Source organism: Bombina bombina, chromosome 1, assembly GCF_027579735.1.
Source record: "Bombina bombina isolate aBomBom1 chromosome 1, aBomBom1.pri, whole genome shotgun sequence".
Classification (NCBI taxonomy): domain Eukaryota; kingdom Metazoa; phylum Chordata; class Amphibia; order Anura; family Bombinatoridae; genus Bombina; species Bombina bombina.
Window position 1 is genome coordinate 62,169,176 of NC_069499.1, and position 18,435 is coordinate 62,187,610.

Consider the following 18,435-nt stretch of genomic DNA (forward strand, 5'->3'; position numbering starts at 1 on the left):
TGTAAAGTATTCATGTGCATTTCAATTCACATTGTTGTAGACTTTTATAAGATATGTTAAATGGATATTGTATATTAAAGGGGTAGAATTTTCTTTCCATACATGTTTTGTATTTAATCCATTTATATAGCCCATCTGGGAGTGTTTTTGTAACAATATTTAGTTTTGCTTATTTTTTTTTAATGCTGATTTTCAGTCTCCTAACCAAGCCCCACAGTGTCAGATGTATACGCTCGTTTACAGACTCCTGTTGCTCTTGTCTATGTAATCTGTCTTTTCATATGCAGGGAAGGGGGGGGGGGGATTGTCTGCTTTCCCAGACCCTTTCACTGGGTTTCGCAGCCTAACATTATCAACATTGCTAAACTAGGATCTTCTAAGTAAATTTTTAAAAGGTTTTATACTGAACTTTTAGATCAGTATCTGTGCATATTATTTATAGTGGTGTCTATTGCATGCAGTTATATGAAAATTGTACACTGTTACTTTAATTACATAGTTTGTTTATTTTGGCCTCCCTAATTTGATGACACAGAGGTGTGGCATATCCTTGCAGGATGAATGTTGTTTTTTTGGCTGTGATTTTTCTTGGATTCACAGGCTGTGAGTAATCACCAAACCCCATACGCTTTGTAAGAGTGAAGTCCAGCAACAGTTCCTCTTAAAAAACAAATTCACACGAGGCGTTCTGTACACGCTGACAACATGCTGAGAAAGATGTGAAGATGGAAAATATCTCAAAATTAAAGATGAAGAATATATTTAAGAATCCACAAAATAAGCAAACTCTACAGACTAAGAATGAAAATAGTGAGAATGATAAACTTCTTCCTAAAAAGAGGCAAAAAGCAGAGAAAAAGGTCAATGACTTAAAGAACAAATTGGTATCGTTCACTGACTGTATACAAAAAACAAAGAAATCCAAAAAGCAACTTTCTTCTGTAGGTAAGAAAATATGTAATGTTAATTATAATATGGATTCATTCTGTGTCTCTGAAATTGTATTTAACAGAATGCTATTTTTATGTAACCAAAGGAACTACAAACAAAATGTTATATATGTTTATAGTATATCATTACATTGCAAAAGATCTGCCAACGAAATAAATGTTTTAGTAGCATTTAAAGAGTTATTTTGTTAGCAGAATCTGTACTGGTTTATAGTCAAGGAACATACCTCTTGAAACCCCTTTAGATTGTATATGCTTTGTATTCACTGTGTAGTTCTGAAGTCTGGCATACATACTTTATCCACTTATAGAAATTGAAATAAATGCAAAAAGATTAAAGGGACACAAGTCAAAATTAAACTTCATAATTCAGATAGAGAATGCAATTTTAAACAACTTTCCAATTTACTTCCATTAACAAAATGTGCACAGTCTTTTTATATTTACACTTTTTGAGTCACCAACTCCTACTGAGCATGTGCAATAATTCACAGCATATACGTATATGCATTTGTGATTGGCTGATGGCTGTCACATGATAAAGGGGGAGTGGAAATAGACAAACTTTGCAATTTATTTAACAAAAATCTACTACTCATTTGAAGTTCAGACTAAGTGCTATTGCATTGTCTTCTTATCATGCATTTGTTGATTATGCAAATCTACAGTGTTGACTGGTCCTATAGAGGATCATAAAATAGAAGTCAAACTAAACTTAATGGACTGGATTGAGCATGTGATTTTGAATAACGTCCAATTTACTTAGGTTATCAATTTTCTTTAGTATCTTTGACAACCTTTATTAAAGAGTAAACGTAGGTGAGTTCAGGAGCATGTTTATACATAGACTGCTAAAGACACTTGTACACTCCTGAGATCCTATCAGCCTACCTAGCCTTACTTTTAACAAAGGATATCAAGAGAACAAAACAAATTTGATAATAGAAAATAATTGGAAAGTTGTTTTAAAATCACATGCTCTATCTGAATCATGAAAGTTTAAAGTTGGTTCTCTTTGTGTAAAATTATGTTCAGGAAACACAAGGAAGCAGCTCTGCTTGTTTTGTCTTTGGTAACAGTTGAGATGTTTTGTGTAGTTTTGGTTAATAGCTGTACTTTCATTTTTGACTGAGGGGTTTGAGGATTCTGGCCCGAGGTATTGGGATTCGTCTGCATTTGTTTTATGGAAGGGATACATTAAAGGAACAGGACATTTCCTTCCCAATTTAAAAAAAAATTGCAATTTATTCCTATAATCAAATTTGTTCTCACGGTATTATTTGTTGAAGAGGATACCTAGGTTGGAAACGTGTATATATCTGAAGCACTATACGCAGCAGTTTTGCTAAAATGCTTTTAACAATGTTATACATTTACAAGAGCACTAGATCGCAGCAGTGTTTGCCAACATACAGTGCCCCAGATATGTGCACGATACCTACGTAGGTATCCTCTTTAAAGAAAAATACCAATAGACCAATACAAATTTAATCATAAAATTAAACTGGAACTTTTTTTTTATTGAACTTCGTATGCTTTGTCTTAAAGGGAGATTAAATGTTGATGAATATGTTACATAATTCTGCACTATGGACTAGATTACAAGTGGAGCTGTATTTTGTGCTCCTGAGCCTAAACACTTCTAGAAGTAATCTTAACGTGCATATTAGTTGATAGTAAAACGTGCGCGTGTGAGCAAAACCCGACGTGCGCTGACTTCAGTACCTTGGACATCGTGGCTGCGCTAACTTTTTCACCCATAGACTTCAATAGAGAGCTCAGAAGAATAAACCTAACACTATTGCTTGTGTACTAATCCAACAGGAGTTACTAATATTTCCCATTCCAACGTTCTTCACATACAGCAAAATTTTATTTTTTAATATATATATATATATATATATATATATATATATTTTACATTAACATTATGGCATATACTGTATAAAGAAATATATATTTAATAATAAAAATTATTTTTCTATGTGAAGAACATTGGAATGTAAAATATGTGTAGCGCACTTTGGGTTTCGCGCTTTAGGTGATATCGGGTTAGCGCACTTATAGAATTAGTTTTTACTCCTGTCAGGTTTGCGCACATAAACCAGACACACTAATTCTTCATGTGCGCTAAACAGACATGAGCTATCTTAAGGTGCGTTATGTATTTATTAAATATAAAATATTGAAATATATTAATAATTAATGTAAATAATTATAGATGTACTAAAAGTTTTTAAATAATCCATATAATATGTTTACAGGTATATTAGTATCTTTAATAATTATTATTTCCATAACGAGCCTTAAGATAACTAATTCTTCAAGTGCGCTAAACCACACTACATTTAGCCTAATGGAGTGATTGGGTGCACCGTGATTAGACAGCGCACCTGTGACGTGGCTGTTGAAATAAAAAACGGTTGCGCTTAAAAGGTAAGTACAGTTTTAGGGGCCTTATTGTATATTTTAAAATGAAAGGTTGTCCTTGTGTTACATAACTATTAGACAACGTTTAGCGTCCCTTTAATAAAAAAGAAAATGTTTTGGTTTTTGTGTCCCTTTAAGCTTTGAAGAATCAGATAATCTGCAATTAAAAAAAGAAAAATATCGAATGCACTTCTTTCTATTGGTATCTTGTGTTGAAACCTAGCTCCTCCCCATGAGAGCATATTAAAGTAGGCTTAGAAGCATGCATATGTCATGAGCACTATTTGTAAAACATGGTTACAAACAAACATTGTTGCAAACAGTGCTGTCTTAGGCCTAGATTTAGAGTTCGGCGGTAAAAGGGCTGTTAACGCTCCGCGGGTTTTTTTCTGGCCGCACCATAAATTTAACTCTGGTATCGAGAGTTCAAACAAATGCTGCGTTAGGCTCCAAAAAAGGAGCGTAGAGCATTTTTACCGCAAATGCAACTCTCGATACCAGAGTTGCTTACGGACGCGGCCGGCATCAAAAACGTGCTCGTGCACGATTCTCCCATAGGAAACAATGGGGCTGTTTGAGCTGGAAAAAAACCTAACACCTGCAAAAAAGCAGCGTTCAGCTCCTAACGCAGCCCCATTGTTTCCTATGGGGAAACACTTCCTACGTCTGCACCTAACACTCTAACATGTACCCCGAGTCTAAACACCCCTAACCTTACACTTATTAACCCCTAATCTGCCGCCCCCGCTATCGCTGACCCCTGCATTACACTTTTAACCCCTAATCTGCCGCTCCGTAAACCGCCGCCACCTACGTTATCCCTATGTACCCCTAATCTGCTGCCCTAACATCGCCGACCCCTATGTTATATTTATTAACCCCTAACTTGCCCCCCACAACGTCGCCGCAAGCTACTTAAAATAATTAACCCCTAATCTTCCGACCGCAAATCGCCGCCACCTACGTTATCCCTATGTACCCCTAATCTGCTACCCCTAACATCGCCGACCCCTATGTTATATTTATTAACCCCTAATCTGCCCCCCACAACGTCGCCGACACCTACCTACACTTATTAACCCCTAATCTGCCGAGCGGACCTGAGCGCTACTATAATAAAGTTATTAACCCCTAATCCGCCTCACTAACCCTATCATAAATAGTATTAACCCCTAATCTGCCCTCCCTAACATCGCCGACACCTACCTTCAATTATTAACCCCTAATCTGCCGACCGGAGCTCACCGCTATTCTAATAAATGTATTAACCCCTAAAGCTAAGTCTAACCCTAACACTAACACCCCCCTAAGTTAAATATAATTTTTATCTAACTAAATAAATTAACTCTTATTAAATAAATAATTCCTATTTAAAGCTAAATACTTACCTGTAAAATACATCCTAATATAGCTACAATATAAATTATAATTATATTATAGCTATTTTAGGATTAATATTTATTTTACAGGCAACTTTGTAATTATTTTAACCAGGTACAATAGCTATTAAATAGTTAAGAAATATTTAATAGTTACCTAGTTAAAATAATTACAAATTTACCTGTAAAATAAATCCTAACCTAAGATATAATTAAACCTAACACTACCCTATCAATAAAATAATTAAATAAACTACCTACAATTACCTACAATTAACCTAACACTACACTATCAATAAATTAATTAAACACAATTGCTACAAATAAATAAAATTAAATAAACTATCTAAAGTACAAAAAATAAAAAAGAACTAAGTTACAGAAAATAATAAAATATTTACAAACATAAGAAAAATATTACAACAATTTTAAACTAATTACACCTACTCTAAGCCCCCTAATAAAATAACAAAGCCCCCCAAAATAAAAAATTCCCTACCCTATTCTAAAATACAAATATTACAAGCTCTTTTACCTTACCAGCCCTGAACAGGGCCCTTTGCGGGGCATGCCCCAAGAATTTCAGCTCTTTTGCCTGTAAAAAAAAACATACTATACCCCCCCCCCAACATTACAACCCACCACCCACATACCCCTAATCTAACCCAAACCCCCCTTAAATAAACCTAACACTACCCCCCTGATGATCTTCCTACCTTGTCTTCACCATGCCAGGTTCACCGATCCGTCCTGGCTCCAAGATCTTCATCCAACCCAAGCGGGGGCTAGACATCCACTGAAGAAGTCCAGAAGAGGGTCCAAAGTCTTCCTCCTATCCGGCAAGAAGAGGACATCCGGACCGGCAAACATCTTCTCCAAGCGGCATCTTCTATCTTCTTCCATCCGATGACGACCGGCTCCATCTTGAAGACCTCCAGCGCGGATCCATCCTCTTCTTCCGACGACTAGACGACGAATGACGGTTCCTTTAAGGGACGTCATCCAAGATGGCGTCCCTCGAATTCCGATTGGCTGATAGGATTCTATCAGCCAATCGGAATTAAGGTAGGAATTTTCTGATTGGCTGATGGAATCAGCCAATCAGAATCAAGTTCAATCCGATTGGCTGATCCAATCAGCCAATCAGATTGAGCTCGCATTCTATTGGCTGATCGGAACAGCCAATAGAATGCGAGCTCAATCTGATTGGCTGATTGGATCAGCCAATCGGATTGAACTTGATTCTGATTGGCTGATTCCATCAGCCAATCAGAAAATTCCTACCTTAATTCCGATTGGCTGATAGAATCCTATCAGCCAATCGGAATTCGAGGGACGCCATCTTGGATGACGTCCCTTAAAGGAACCGTCATTCGTCGTCTAGTCGTCGGAAGAAGAGGATGGATCCGCGCTGGAGGTCTTCAAGATGGAGCCGGTCGTCATCGGATGGAAGAAGATAGAAGATGCCGCTTGGAGAAGATGTTTGCCGGTCCGGATGTCCTCTTCTTGCCGGATAGGAGGAAGACTTTGGACCCTCTTCTGGACTTCTTCAGTGGATGTCTAGCCCCCGCTTGGGTTGGATGAAGATCTTGGAGCCAGGACGGATCGGTGAACCTGGCATGGTGAAGACAAGGTAGGAAGATCATCAGGGGGGTAGTGTTAGGTTTATTTAAGGGGGGTTTGGGTTAGATTAGGGGTATGTGGGTGGTGGGTTGTAATGTTGGGGGGGGGTATAGTATGTTTTTTTTTACAGGCAAAAAGAGCTGAAATTCTTGGGGCATGCCCCGCAAAGGGCCCTGTTCAGGGCTGGTAAGGTAAAAGAGCTTGTAATATTTGTATTTTAGAATAGGGTAGGGAATTTTTTATTTTGGGGGGCTTTGTTATTTTATTAGGGGGCTTAGAGTAGGTGTAATTAGTTTAAAATTGTTGTAATATTTTTCTTATGTTTGTAAATATTTTATTATTTTCTGTAACTTAGTTCTTTTTTATTTTTTGTACTTTAGATAGTTTATTTAATTTTATTTATTTGTAGCAATTGTGTTTAATTAATTTATTGATAGTGTAGTGTTAGGTTAATTGTAGGTAATTGTAGGTAGTTTATTTAATTATTTTATTGATAGGGTAGTGTTAGGTTTAATTATATCTTAGGTTAGGATTTATTTTACAGGTAAATTTGTAATTATTTTAACTAGGTAACTATTAAATATTTCTTAACTATTTAATAGCTATTGTACCTGGTTAAAATAATTACAAAGTTGCCTGTAAAATAAATATTAATCCTAAAATAGCTATAATATAATTATAATTTATATTGTAGCTATATTAGGATGTATTTTACAGGTAAGTATTTAGCTTTAAATAGGAATTATTTATTTAATAAGAGTTAATTTATTTCGTTAGATAAAAATTATATTTAAGTTAGGGGGGTGTTAGTGTTAGGGTTAGACTTAGCTTTAGGGGTTAATACATTTATTAGAATAGCGGTGAGCTCCGGTCGGCAGATTAGGGGTTAATAATTGAAGGTAGGTGTCGGCGATGTTAGGGAGGGCAGATTAGGGGTTAATACTATTTATGATAGGGTTAGTGAGGCGGATTAGGGGTTAATAACTTTATTATAGTAGCGCTCAGGTCCGCTCGGCAGATTAGGGGTTAATAAGTGTAGGTAGGTGTCGGCGACGTTGTGGGGGGCAGATTAGGGGTTAATAAATATAACATAGGGGTCGGCGATGTTAGGGGTAGCAGATTAGGGGTACATAGGGATAACGTAGGTGGCGGCGATTTGCGGTCGGAAGATTAGGGGTTAATTATTTTAAGTAGCTTGCGGCGACGTTGTGGGGGGCAAGTTAGGGGTTAATAGATATAATACAGGGGTCGGCGGTGTTAGGGGCAGCAGATTAGGGGTACATAAGTATAACGTAGGTGGCGGTCGGCAGATTAGGGGTTAAAAATTTTAATCGAGTGGCGGCGATGTGGGGGGACCTCGGTTTAGGGGTACATAGGTAGTTTATGGGTGTTAGTGTACTTTAGGGTACAGTAGTTAAGAGCTTTATAAACCGGCGTTAGCCAGAAAGCTCTTAACTCCTGCTATTTTCAGGCGGCTGGAATCTTGTCGTTAGAGCTCTAACGCTCACTGCAGAAACGACTCTAAATACCAGCGTTAGAAAGATCCCATTGAAAAGATAGGCTACGCAAATGGCGTAGGGGGATCTGCGGTATGGAAAAGTCGCGGCTGAAAAGTGAGCGTTAGACCCTTTAATCACTGACTCCAAATACCAGCGGGCGCACAAAACCAGCGTTAGGAGCCTCTAACGCTGGTTTTGACGGCTACCGCCGAACTCTAAATCTAGGCCATAGACTGCTCAAGAGACATGTACACTGCTGAGCCTACTACAGTATGCTCTCATGAAAAAGGAGCTTATTTTTAATACAGGTGTCCAAGAGAAAGATTTAATAACAGAAGTAGGCTCTGTGATATAATGCTCAACACGTGCACACTATTCAGTACAGTCAGTGATGTTAAATTAAAGGTTTATGTTCAAGCAATAATAAGTGGAGAACAGAGAATGATTACAGTAAAATAATTAGGTCTTACAAACACTAAATCCCATAAAAGTGATGATACATAAGTCAAAATTACTTTTTTTGAGATTCAGACAGAACGTGTAGATTTAAACAACTTTATTTAATGTTAGAAAAACGATGGCACTCCTTTTACTGTTATGCTAGCAGGGGGATATTATCACTTTAAAGGGACAGTCTATACCAGAATTGTTATTGCTTTAAAAGATAGATAATCCCTTTATTACCTATTCCCCAGTTTTGCATAACCAACACAGTTATATTAATGTACTGTTTACCTCTGTGATTACCTTGTATCTAAGCATCTTCTGACAGCCCCCTGATCACATGGCTATTTATTTATTGACTTGCATTTTAGCCAATTAGATTCAGTCTAGAGCAGGAGTGGGCAGACGTTTGTAAGGCAAGGGCTACCTCTAATTTTATTCCAAGTGACGTGGTCACCTAACTAAAAAAAACAAAACAAAAACACACCAGTCGCTGGCTGAACATTTTATTTTTTGCCACAAATAGGACCTGCTGCCTGAAAATTTAATTTTTGCCGCATATAATACATCTTTAAAAATCAGCCACACTCTATTATAATAATAATAATAATAATAATAATAATAATAATACAACCACGCTCTTTACTTACTGCGAGAGCTCTCTCTTTACGTCACGCTGGGACCATCAAGCAGCCTTATCTGTGTACAGCGCCTGTGTATGAATAAGTAGTCTCACAATCAATATGGCTTGAGTTTAGGGCTAGCGGAGTAGCCAAGCCTGGAACACATGGGGAACCCACAGCTCAGGTACAACGATGACAATAACTCATTCTACAAAGTAATTTTATTGGCTGGACGCCATGTCAGGTTGATTAGGGGGCAGACCCTGTTGGCTGCTCTCCATTCGTCCACTACTAGCTGAAGACTACTGAAAATAGTTGGGACAGTGACAGCAGCAGGACCTGCAGGCTCTGTACCGCATTACACAGCAACTAGAAACTGGTATAGTAGCAACAGCACTGACCTGCAAACTCTGGGGACAGAAAGCTGCAGAAACTATCACAAATTATAGCTGCCATTAGTGTGTCAGAGAAAGTATCAGAGAGCAACCTGGTACAGAGTAAGTAAAAGAACCTGAGGGGGAGTTACAGACCCTGGGGAAAAAAAACAACACCAGACCATTCACCCAGCACATCCTGGTGACAAGTAACGGAGGAGAGAACTAGAAAGTAGCAGCAGAATATCAGATAGAGCAGGACCTGAAACTGCCAAACCCAGGGATACCGAGCAGCATCTCAGCCTGGTGCATGAAGAGTCTGTACTGTGGACTGACCGCTCTTGAGACAAAAAGTAGGAGAGTTTGGGACAGGCAGTAACCAAAGCTGGGGCAGCGAATTCAGCTACAGCCGCATCCCACATGCTGAAGTACACATACCGCCGTTATAGACACATAGCCGATTTCAAAAGTCTGCATAAGAGAAACATATCATACATCTACGGTGGCGAGGGTCTTTACTCAGAATCTAGATGTGTGAGAAATCGTTTTCTTATTATGCAGACTTTTTAAATCTTCCAGACGGTCACCTCAAAATTAACTTGTGGTCCACTGGTAGACCGCAATCTACCTCTTGCCCGGCCACCCCTGGTCTAGAGGGCTGAAAAAAGGATACTGTTCAAGCACACTGTTAATCCCCTTAGTTTCCCTTGTATAGCATGGTAGTATATTAAAACACTAGATTTTTATTGATTCTTTATTAAAAATGGGTGTATAGTTAAAAACATACTGGTGCTCATCACACGCTTGTGTACCAATCTTATGTATATCAGTATTTGTCTTGGATCTAATCTGATCTCACCTTGTGATTTGTCTTGTACAGTAGTTTATTATTGTCAGCAGATTAGGGTATTGTTGTCTGTCCCTGAAATGATCAGGTTAGACTAATAAAATACTAGTCACTATTTTATGTAATCTTTGTATGGATCATTTCCAATATAATGTGTCTATTGGTACACAACATTGGTAAACAACGTTCCGATTTACTTATATTTAATTTGCTTAATTCTCTTGGTATTGTTTGTTGTAAAGCATACATCGGTAGGTTCATGAGCAGCAAGGCCCTGCTGGGCATATACGCCTTTTGTCATCGACTCACTTGATGTGCTCAGCTAGCTCTCAGTAGTGCATTGCTGCTCTGTCAACAAAAGATACCAAGAGAATAAAATATATTTGTTAATAGAAGTAAATTGAAAAGTTGTCTTAAATTGTATGCTCTACAAGAAATAAAAATGGGTTTTATGTCCCTTTAAAAGGGACAGTCAACTCAAAAATTGTTGTTGTTTTAAAAGATAGATAATCCCTTTATTACCCATTCCCCAGTTTTGCACAGAAAACATGGTTATATTAATATACTTTTTACCTCTGTGATTACCTTGTTTCTAAGCAACTTCTGACTGCCCCCTGATCATATGACTATCTATTGATTGTGTTGTTAGAATCCATGGGCGTCAGCACAAAGTTATCTATATGGCTCACATAAACTAGCTTCCCCTGATGTCAAAAGCTAATAAAAAGCATGTGATCATGGGGCTGTCTTTAGGGACTTAGAAACATACAGAAATTTAGAGGGTTAAAGGTAATAAAGTATGTTAATATAACCATGTTTTTTTTTTGTTCAAAGCTGGGGAATGAGTAATAAAGGAGTTATCTTTTTAAACAACATACATTTTTGTGTTGACTGTCCCTTTAATGAACTTCCATGAAAGCTTTACCCTTGGAGCTACACATACAGCACTACGGTCAATGAAATCTCGTGTTCCCTTGTTATTGTTAATAGTATTGTGTACTTAAAGGCTCAGACTTGAAGGTGACACGCTCAGTGAAAGATAATCTGTGTACAGTGTTTGACAAACATTTTGGCACCAGCCATATACTTTCCTCAGAAGCAGAAAAAGGTTGTCATGTATATGCTCTCAGGACACAGACCCTCAGGGCAGTGGTAGGGATTTGGAGACACCGACCCCTGACCCAGGGAAGAGTATCCTGGACGTGGATAGATGATATTCTGTGATTCATAGTTGCAAGAAGTTATTGTAGAATTCATGGAGAGTGCAACATATGTATACAATATATTATGGCTTCACTTATAGTTAGTTAATAGGAGTAGCTGCAGGATTCATGTGAGAAAAATATAGCAATGTAGGATGTTCAGGCTTTAGAGTAAACTGGTAGAAGATTGACTCATAGATGCAAACTAAGATTTGTTGCAGGTTCACAGTACATCATATTATATCGAGCTGTATGACAGAACAGCACAGGTGATAGACAAGTTGCAAGTTTAAGGCATTAAATACTTTTTGTGCATATAATGGAGAATCCCATGAAAGCTTTTAACTGAACACATAGATGCAGAGTTCTGAATATATTAACATAATTGGAGGAGGATATTTCAGCTGAGTAAGATGCTGTTGTAGTAATTAGATAGTGATTATAACCAAATGCATACTTGCAGTTTAGAATAAAGTTCAGAGTTTGTTAAGTAGTGGTGTCCAGGAAACAAAATGGCATTATATGGATACTTGCGATTAGATGATTTTTATTTATTTATTTTTTAGCATAGCTAAAAGGAAAGGCTGTAGCCTGAATATGCTGGTAAAATCCATGCAGGAACAGTCACAGACCTCTGTTGTTCTGGAACACAACTTTAAAGCTAACGCAATGCCCATTAGGCCTGAGAAGACTTAAAAAGAGGCTGAGGGAATCAGGTGCATGAATGATTAATTAGGCAGGTAAGTTGAATGCAGATACTGCCCAAACCAGCATGATTGTCAGTCAGTAGCAGGGAAGGGAGTCTTAAAGGGACAGTGATATCAGGCAGGCATATGTTACAGAACCCCCTCCTTAAAGGCGACCTCCGGGCACCCAACGCAATCAGGGGCGAAACTACAGGGGGTGTAGAGGTCGCAATTTCAACTGGGCCCCCAAGGGTGGGGGCCCAGCATCAAAAAATAAATAATATATAATAATCAGCAAATTACAGACCTTGTTACTACAGCATGGTGGGGGGCAGGGGGTAAACAGTGTCAGTCTATACAGTACCACTATATACAGTACGGGGGGGGCTGGACCATGTCACAGACTACTGTGGTCACTTTATAAAGTACTGGGGTGGGTAGGGTCAGGCCAGCCATCTCACCGACAGATTACAGACTGTGTCACTGACTCACTATATAGAGTACTGGTGGGTTAAACAGTGTCACTTACACTTAAAATGCTTAATTAGAATAATAAGGATTTTATAATTAAAAGGCATGTTTCTTGTCATAGGCTCATTTGAAACTTATATGAATATTTGCTCATATTAAGGGTTTCTTTCTCAATATGCTTAAATAAGAAATCTTAGAATCGGGATATCTTCATATACATGTCTCTTGTCAGAGGCTCTTTTTTTCCCTTTTTTTTTTTTTCTCCACCTTATGAATATAATTAACTATTGAGTGCAGATGAGACTAGAACACGGTATAATTATATTTCCTATAGACACTTACACTTAAAATGCTTAATTAGATCAATAAGGATTTTATAATTTAAAGGTATGTTTCTTGTCATAGGCTCATTTGAAACCTATATCATTATTTGCTCATATTAGTCATTTTTCAATCTTAAGTATATAATGAGAAACATTTATTGTTTACCCAATAAAATATACATGTCTTTTTCTTTATATCCTCATATCAGGAGTAAGCATAAGGTTATATACATCATGTTTCTAAGTTGTATTTAATTATATCATCTATAAGAATTTGCATGTATTTTCACATAAATTTTATGTATATGTAACAAAGGTTTCTTGTCATAGGCTCCCTTACCTAGAACAGCAATTTACAAGTTTATACACATGTAATGTTACTTTAAGATCTGTGAGAATAAAAGGAGAACAGAACAGGTGCATCAATCAGCAGTGATCAAGTGCGTGAAGCACGAAACGTTTGCTGTTTTTTGCACCTGTTCTTTTACTTGTATTTTGCACAACTGTGCTGACCACTTTTTACATATTTTGCATGTTTTTAATCATGTTGGAATAAAGCTGAACTGGGCTTGGAGCGCTGTTTTTTTGTTCCCTCTCTGGATTTCCTGTGATCATGGGTGTGTGTGCAGACACACAGGGAACTATGGCTGCCGTCTGGAATCAACTATAAAAGATAGTTATCCCACTGTGGAAATTAACTTTATACCCTCTCTCTATTTTTGTGCCTAACTCACACCTTTTAAGAGTCGTCTAACTACCCCAAGGGCGCTCCGTTGTGCAGGTTTGTTTGTTATTTTAAACAGTGTCACTATATACAGTAATAGGAGGTCAGACCATCTCAAAGACTGGGCACAGGGTACCTCCTTTTGCAGACATGTAATCCGATTTACATTTTTTTTTCTGTGTTCAATGTAAAAAATAAAAAAATATGATATGTATCAAATTCACTTTTTTTGGGGTGGGGTGGCCCCTTCTTAGATTATTGCACTTGGCCCCTGTGGTTTCTAGTTATGCCTCCCAATCCAAATGGAGAGAGAAAAACAATGATATGGAGAGCCGGTAGTAGCTGCATGGAGGTAGTGAGTCCAATTCGAAATCAAGAAAGGAGGTCCTCACTAGGATCACGTGCATGAATGCTCACACCAGGGCAAGGTTCAGGAATGTCCACATCTGGGCTAGGTTCAGGAATATCCTCAGTAGGATCAGGTACAGGAATGCCCACTCCAGGGCAAGGTTCAGGAATGCCCACACCAGGGCAAAGTTTGAGGACAGAAGAACTGAGGATAGGTGTGTCAACGTCAAGGCTTTGTTCATGGACAAGAGGCTTGAAGACTGGTATGCCCTCATTAGGGTTAGAAACATGAGTGTCCAAATTTGGGACAGTTGCTGAGATACTTGTACTGGGATCAGGTTCAACTATAGAAAAATAACCCACTTTAGAGCCAGGAACCATACTCTCTTCTGAGCAGAGGGCAAGGCTTTCTTCAGGGTTCACAAACAAAGAATTTACAAGACCCACTTTAGAGCCAAGAACCATACTCTCTTCTGAGCAGAGGGCATGGCTATCTTCAGGATCAAGTATTATTACACACATTTCTAGGTTAAACAAAGGAATACCCATACCAGGGTTAAAAACAGGAGAGTCCACCTTAATGTCAGGTTTAGTAGTATCATCATGGAAAACAGGGACAGGAATGGCCACTTGGGAATCTTGTTGAAAGACTTTAGTACAAGTTTCAGGGTCAAGAACGTCCAGTTGGGAACTAGGTTCAATGATATCCTCACAGGGTTCAGTATTAGACATGTGCGATTCGTTTCGGATTGATTCGGAAATTCTGAAAATTCAGTAAATTTGGAGATTTGGATCGATTCGAATTTCCGAATTAAAATACTGCTTAATCTACCGAATGAATCCGAATTAGCTGCCGAATCTACCGAATAAATCCGAATTAGCTCGGTAAATTCGGCATTCACCCATAGGAAACAATGGGGCAGTTTCGGCTGAAAAAAACCCTAACAGGCTAACAGCTGCAAAAAAGCAGCGTTCAGCTCCTAACGCAGCCCCATTGTTTCCTATGGGGAAACACTGTCTACACCTAACACCCTAACATGAACCCCGAGTCTACCCCTAATCTAACACTTATTAACCCCTAATCTGCCGCCCCCGCTATCGCTGACACCTGCATTATACTATTAACCCGTAATCTGCCGCTCCAGACACCGCCGCCACCTACATTATCCCTATGAACCCCTAATCTGCTGCCCCCAACATCGCCGACACCTACATTATACTTATTAACCCCTAATCTGCCCCCCCCCAATGTCGCCGCAACCTAACTACAAGCATTAACCCCTAATCTGCCGACCGGACCTCGCCGCCACTATAATAAATGTATTAACCCCTAAACCGCCGCACTCCTGCCTCGCAAACACTATAATAAATTTTATTAACTCCTAATCTGCCCCCCCCATGTCGCTGCAACATAACTACAAGCATTAACCCATAACCTGCCGACCAGACACCATCGCCACCTACATTATAGCTATGAACCCCTAATCTGCTGTCCCTAACATCGCCGACACCTATATTATATTTATTAACCCCTAATCTGCCCCCCCCAATGTCGCCGCAACCTAACTACAAGTATTAACCCCTAATCTGCCGACCGGACATCGCTGCCACGATAATAAATGTATTGACCCCTAAACCGCCGCACTCCCGCCTAGCAAACACTATAATAAATTGTATTAACCCCTAATCTACCCTCCCTAACATCGCCGCCACCTACCTACAATTATTAACCCCTAATCTCCCGCCCCCAATGTCGCCGCTCATACAGCGGGTTAGGGACCGAAGCCTCGCTGTAAAGTGAAAACCGCCTTAAAGTGAAACAAGGCAGTTTTAGCTTTCTTTTCACTTGCCAGTGTGTTTAAAGACTTGAAAACATGTTTGAACTAACATATATTAGGGGTGCAATAGTGCTACATTTAGTTTAACACTAGCACAGCACAGTATTGAATTAGTATTCAATATACTGTACCTGTAAAATAGTGACAATTACTGTAGTACAATTTGCCAGACTATAGCACAGAGACACAGATTGCACTGTAATGCTGTAAACAGAGTGAACTAAGCATAATAAAATGGTGCCAGTCACTTTTCTCGCAATCTCACGATTACAGCACGGTTTCAAAATCCTTGGAGGTTGAACTTCAGCTCCACAAAGCGCTGTATTAGCGAAGCGCTGTAAAGTGAAGCGCTGTAAAGTGAGGTATACCTGTACACCTAATCTAAGCACCCTAATAAAATTTTAAAAAAAACAAAATAATAAAAGTCCCTACCCTATTCTACATTACAAAGTAATCAGCTCTTTTACCAGCCCTTAAAAGGGCTTTTTGTGGGGCATGCCCCAAAGTAATCAGCTCTTTTTGCCTGTAAAAAAAAATACAACCCCCCCGACATTAAAACCCACCACCCACATACCCCTACTCTAACGCACCCAAACCCCCTTAAATAAATCTAACACTACCCCCCTGAAGATCTCCCTACCTTGAGTCGTCTTCACCCAGCCGGGTCGAAGTCTTCATCCGATGGGGCAGAAGAGGACATCCAGACCGGCAGAAGTCTTCATCCAAGCGGGGCAAGAAGAGGTCTTCCATCCATCAGAAGTCTTCATCCAGGCGGCATCTTCTATCTTCATCCATCCGGAGCGGAGCGGCAGCATCCTGAAGACATCCGACGCAGAGCATCCTCTTCTTTCTTGATCCGACGACTAAATGACGGTACCTTTAAGTGACGTCATCCAAGATGGCGTCCCTTGAATTCCGATTTGCTGATAGGATTCTATCAGCCAATCGGAATTAAGGTAGGAAAAATCTGATTGGCTGATTCAATCAGCCAATCAGATTGAAGTTCAATCCGATTCGCTGATCCAATCAGCCAATCAGATTGACCTCGCATTCTATTGGCTGTTCCGATCAGCCAATAGAATGCAAGGTCAATCTGATTGGCTGATTGGATCAGCGAATCGGATTGAACTTCAATCTGATTGGCTGATTGAATCAGCCAATCAGATTTTTTCTACCTTTATTCCGATTGGCTGATAGAATCCTATCAGCCAATCGGAATCCAATTGTAATTTAGGATTTATTTTACAGGTAATTTTGTAGGTAGCTATTAAATAGTTATTAACTATTTAATAGCTATTGTACCTAGTTAAAATAAATACAAAGTTGCCTGTAAAATAAATATAAATCCTAAAATAGCTACAATGTAACTATTAGTTATATTGTAGCTATATTAGAGTTTATTTTACAGGTAAGTATTTAGTTTTAAATAGGATTAATTTATTTAAATAATTTAATGATAGTGTAGTGTTAGGTGTAATTGTAACTTAGGTTAGGATTTATTTTACAGGTAATTTTGTAATTATTTTAACTAGGTAGCTATTAAATAGTTATTAACTATTTAATAGCTATTCTACCTAGTTAAAATAAATACAAAGTTGCCTGTAAAATAAATATAAATCCTAAAATAGCTACAATGTAACTATTAGTTATATTGTAGCTATATTAGGGTTTATTTTATAGGTAAGTATTTAGTTATAAATAGGATTAATTTATTTAATTATAGTAATATTATTTCATTTTATTTAAATTATATTTAACTTAGGGGGGTGTTAGGGTTAGGGTTAGACTTAGGTTTAGGGGTTAATAACTTTATTATAGTAGCAGCGACGTTGCGGGCGGGAGATTAGGGGGTTAATAATTGTAGGTAGGTGGCGGCGATGTTAGGGAGGGCAGATTAGGGGTTAATACAATTAATTATAGTGTTTGCGAGGCAGGAGTGCGGCGGTTTAGGGGTTAATACATTTATTATCGTGGCGGCGATGTCCGGTCGGCAGATTAGGGGTTAATACTTGTAGTTAGGTTGCGGCGTCGTTGGGGGGGGGGCAGATTAGGATTTAATAAAATTTATTATAGTGTTTGCGATGTGGGGGGGCCTCGCTTTAGGGGTTCATAGGTAGTTTATGGGTGTTAGTGTACTTTGTAGCACTGTAGTTAAGAGCTTTATATTCCGGCGTTAGCCCATAAAGCTCTTAACTACTGACTTTATTCGGTAGATTCGGATGGCCGTGTATTACACTAGTATTGTACAGTATATTAGGTTATATCACTCTACTATGGGTTACACCTAATATACAGTACATAATACTAGTCTAATACACAGCATATCCCACCTAACACATAAAGAAATTCTGAATTTCCGAACCGAACCGAATTCAGCTGAATTTATTCGAATACGAATAAATCCGAAACAAATTCATTCAAATTTTGCCGAATTCGAATCGATCAGAACCAAAATTCGAAAAAATCAGAATCAATCCGAACCGAAACAAATTTTTCGATCATGCACATATCTATTCAGTATCAGGAATTCCTGTACAGGAAACAGATGTAGTAGAAAAAGTAGGTTGATGCGAAGTTTCTCCCAAGGAAAACATTTTCTTAGATGCAGTATCAGAAGAATTTTGAGAAGGTGGAGTGTACTGAAATATGCCACTCTCAGGTTGATGCGGAGGAA

General features: G+C 38.5%; 1 protein-coding gene across 1 annotated transcript in view; it reads left to right on the forward strand.

Moving 5' to 3' along the window:
- The first annotated feature begins 651 nt into the window (after positions 1 to 651).
- The window catches only part of LOC128653259 (uncharacterized), a 147,924-nt gene continuing 130,140 nt past the window's right edge, over positions 652 to 18,435 (forward strand). Inside the window, exon 1 of the mRNA XM_053706451.1 lies at positions 652 to 945. Coding sequence (XP_053562426.1) covers positions 726 to 945 — 220 coding nt within the window. The 5' untranslated portion in view covers positions 652 to 725. The remainder of the gene's footprint in view (positions 946 to 18,435) is intronic.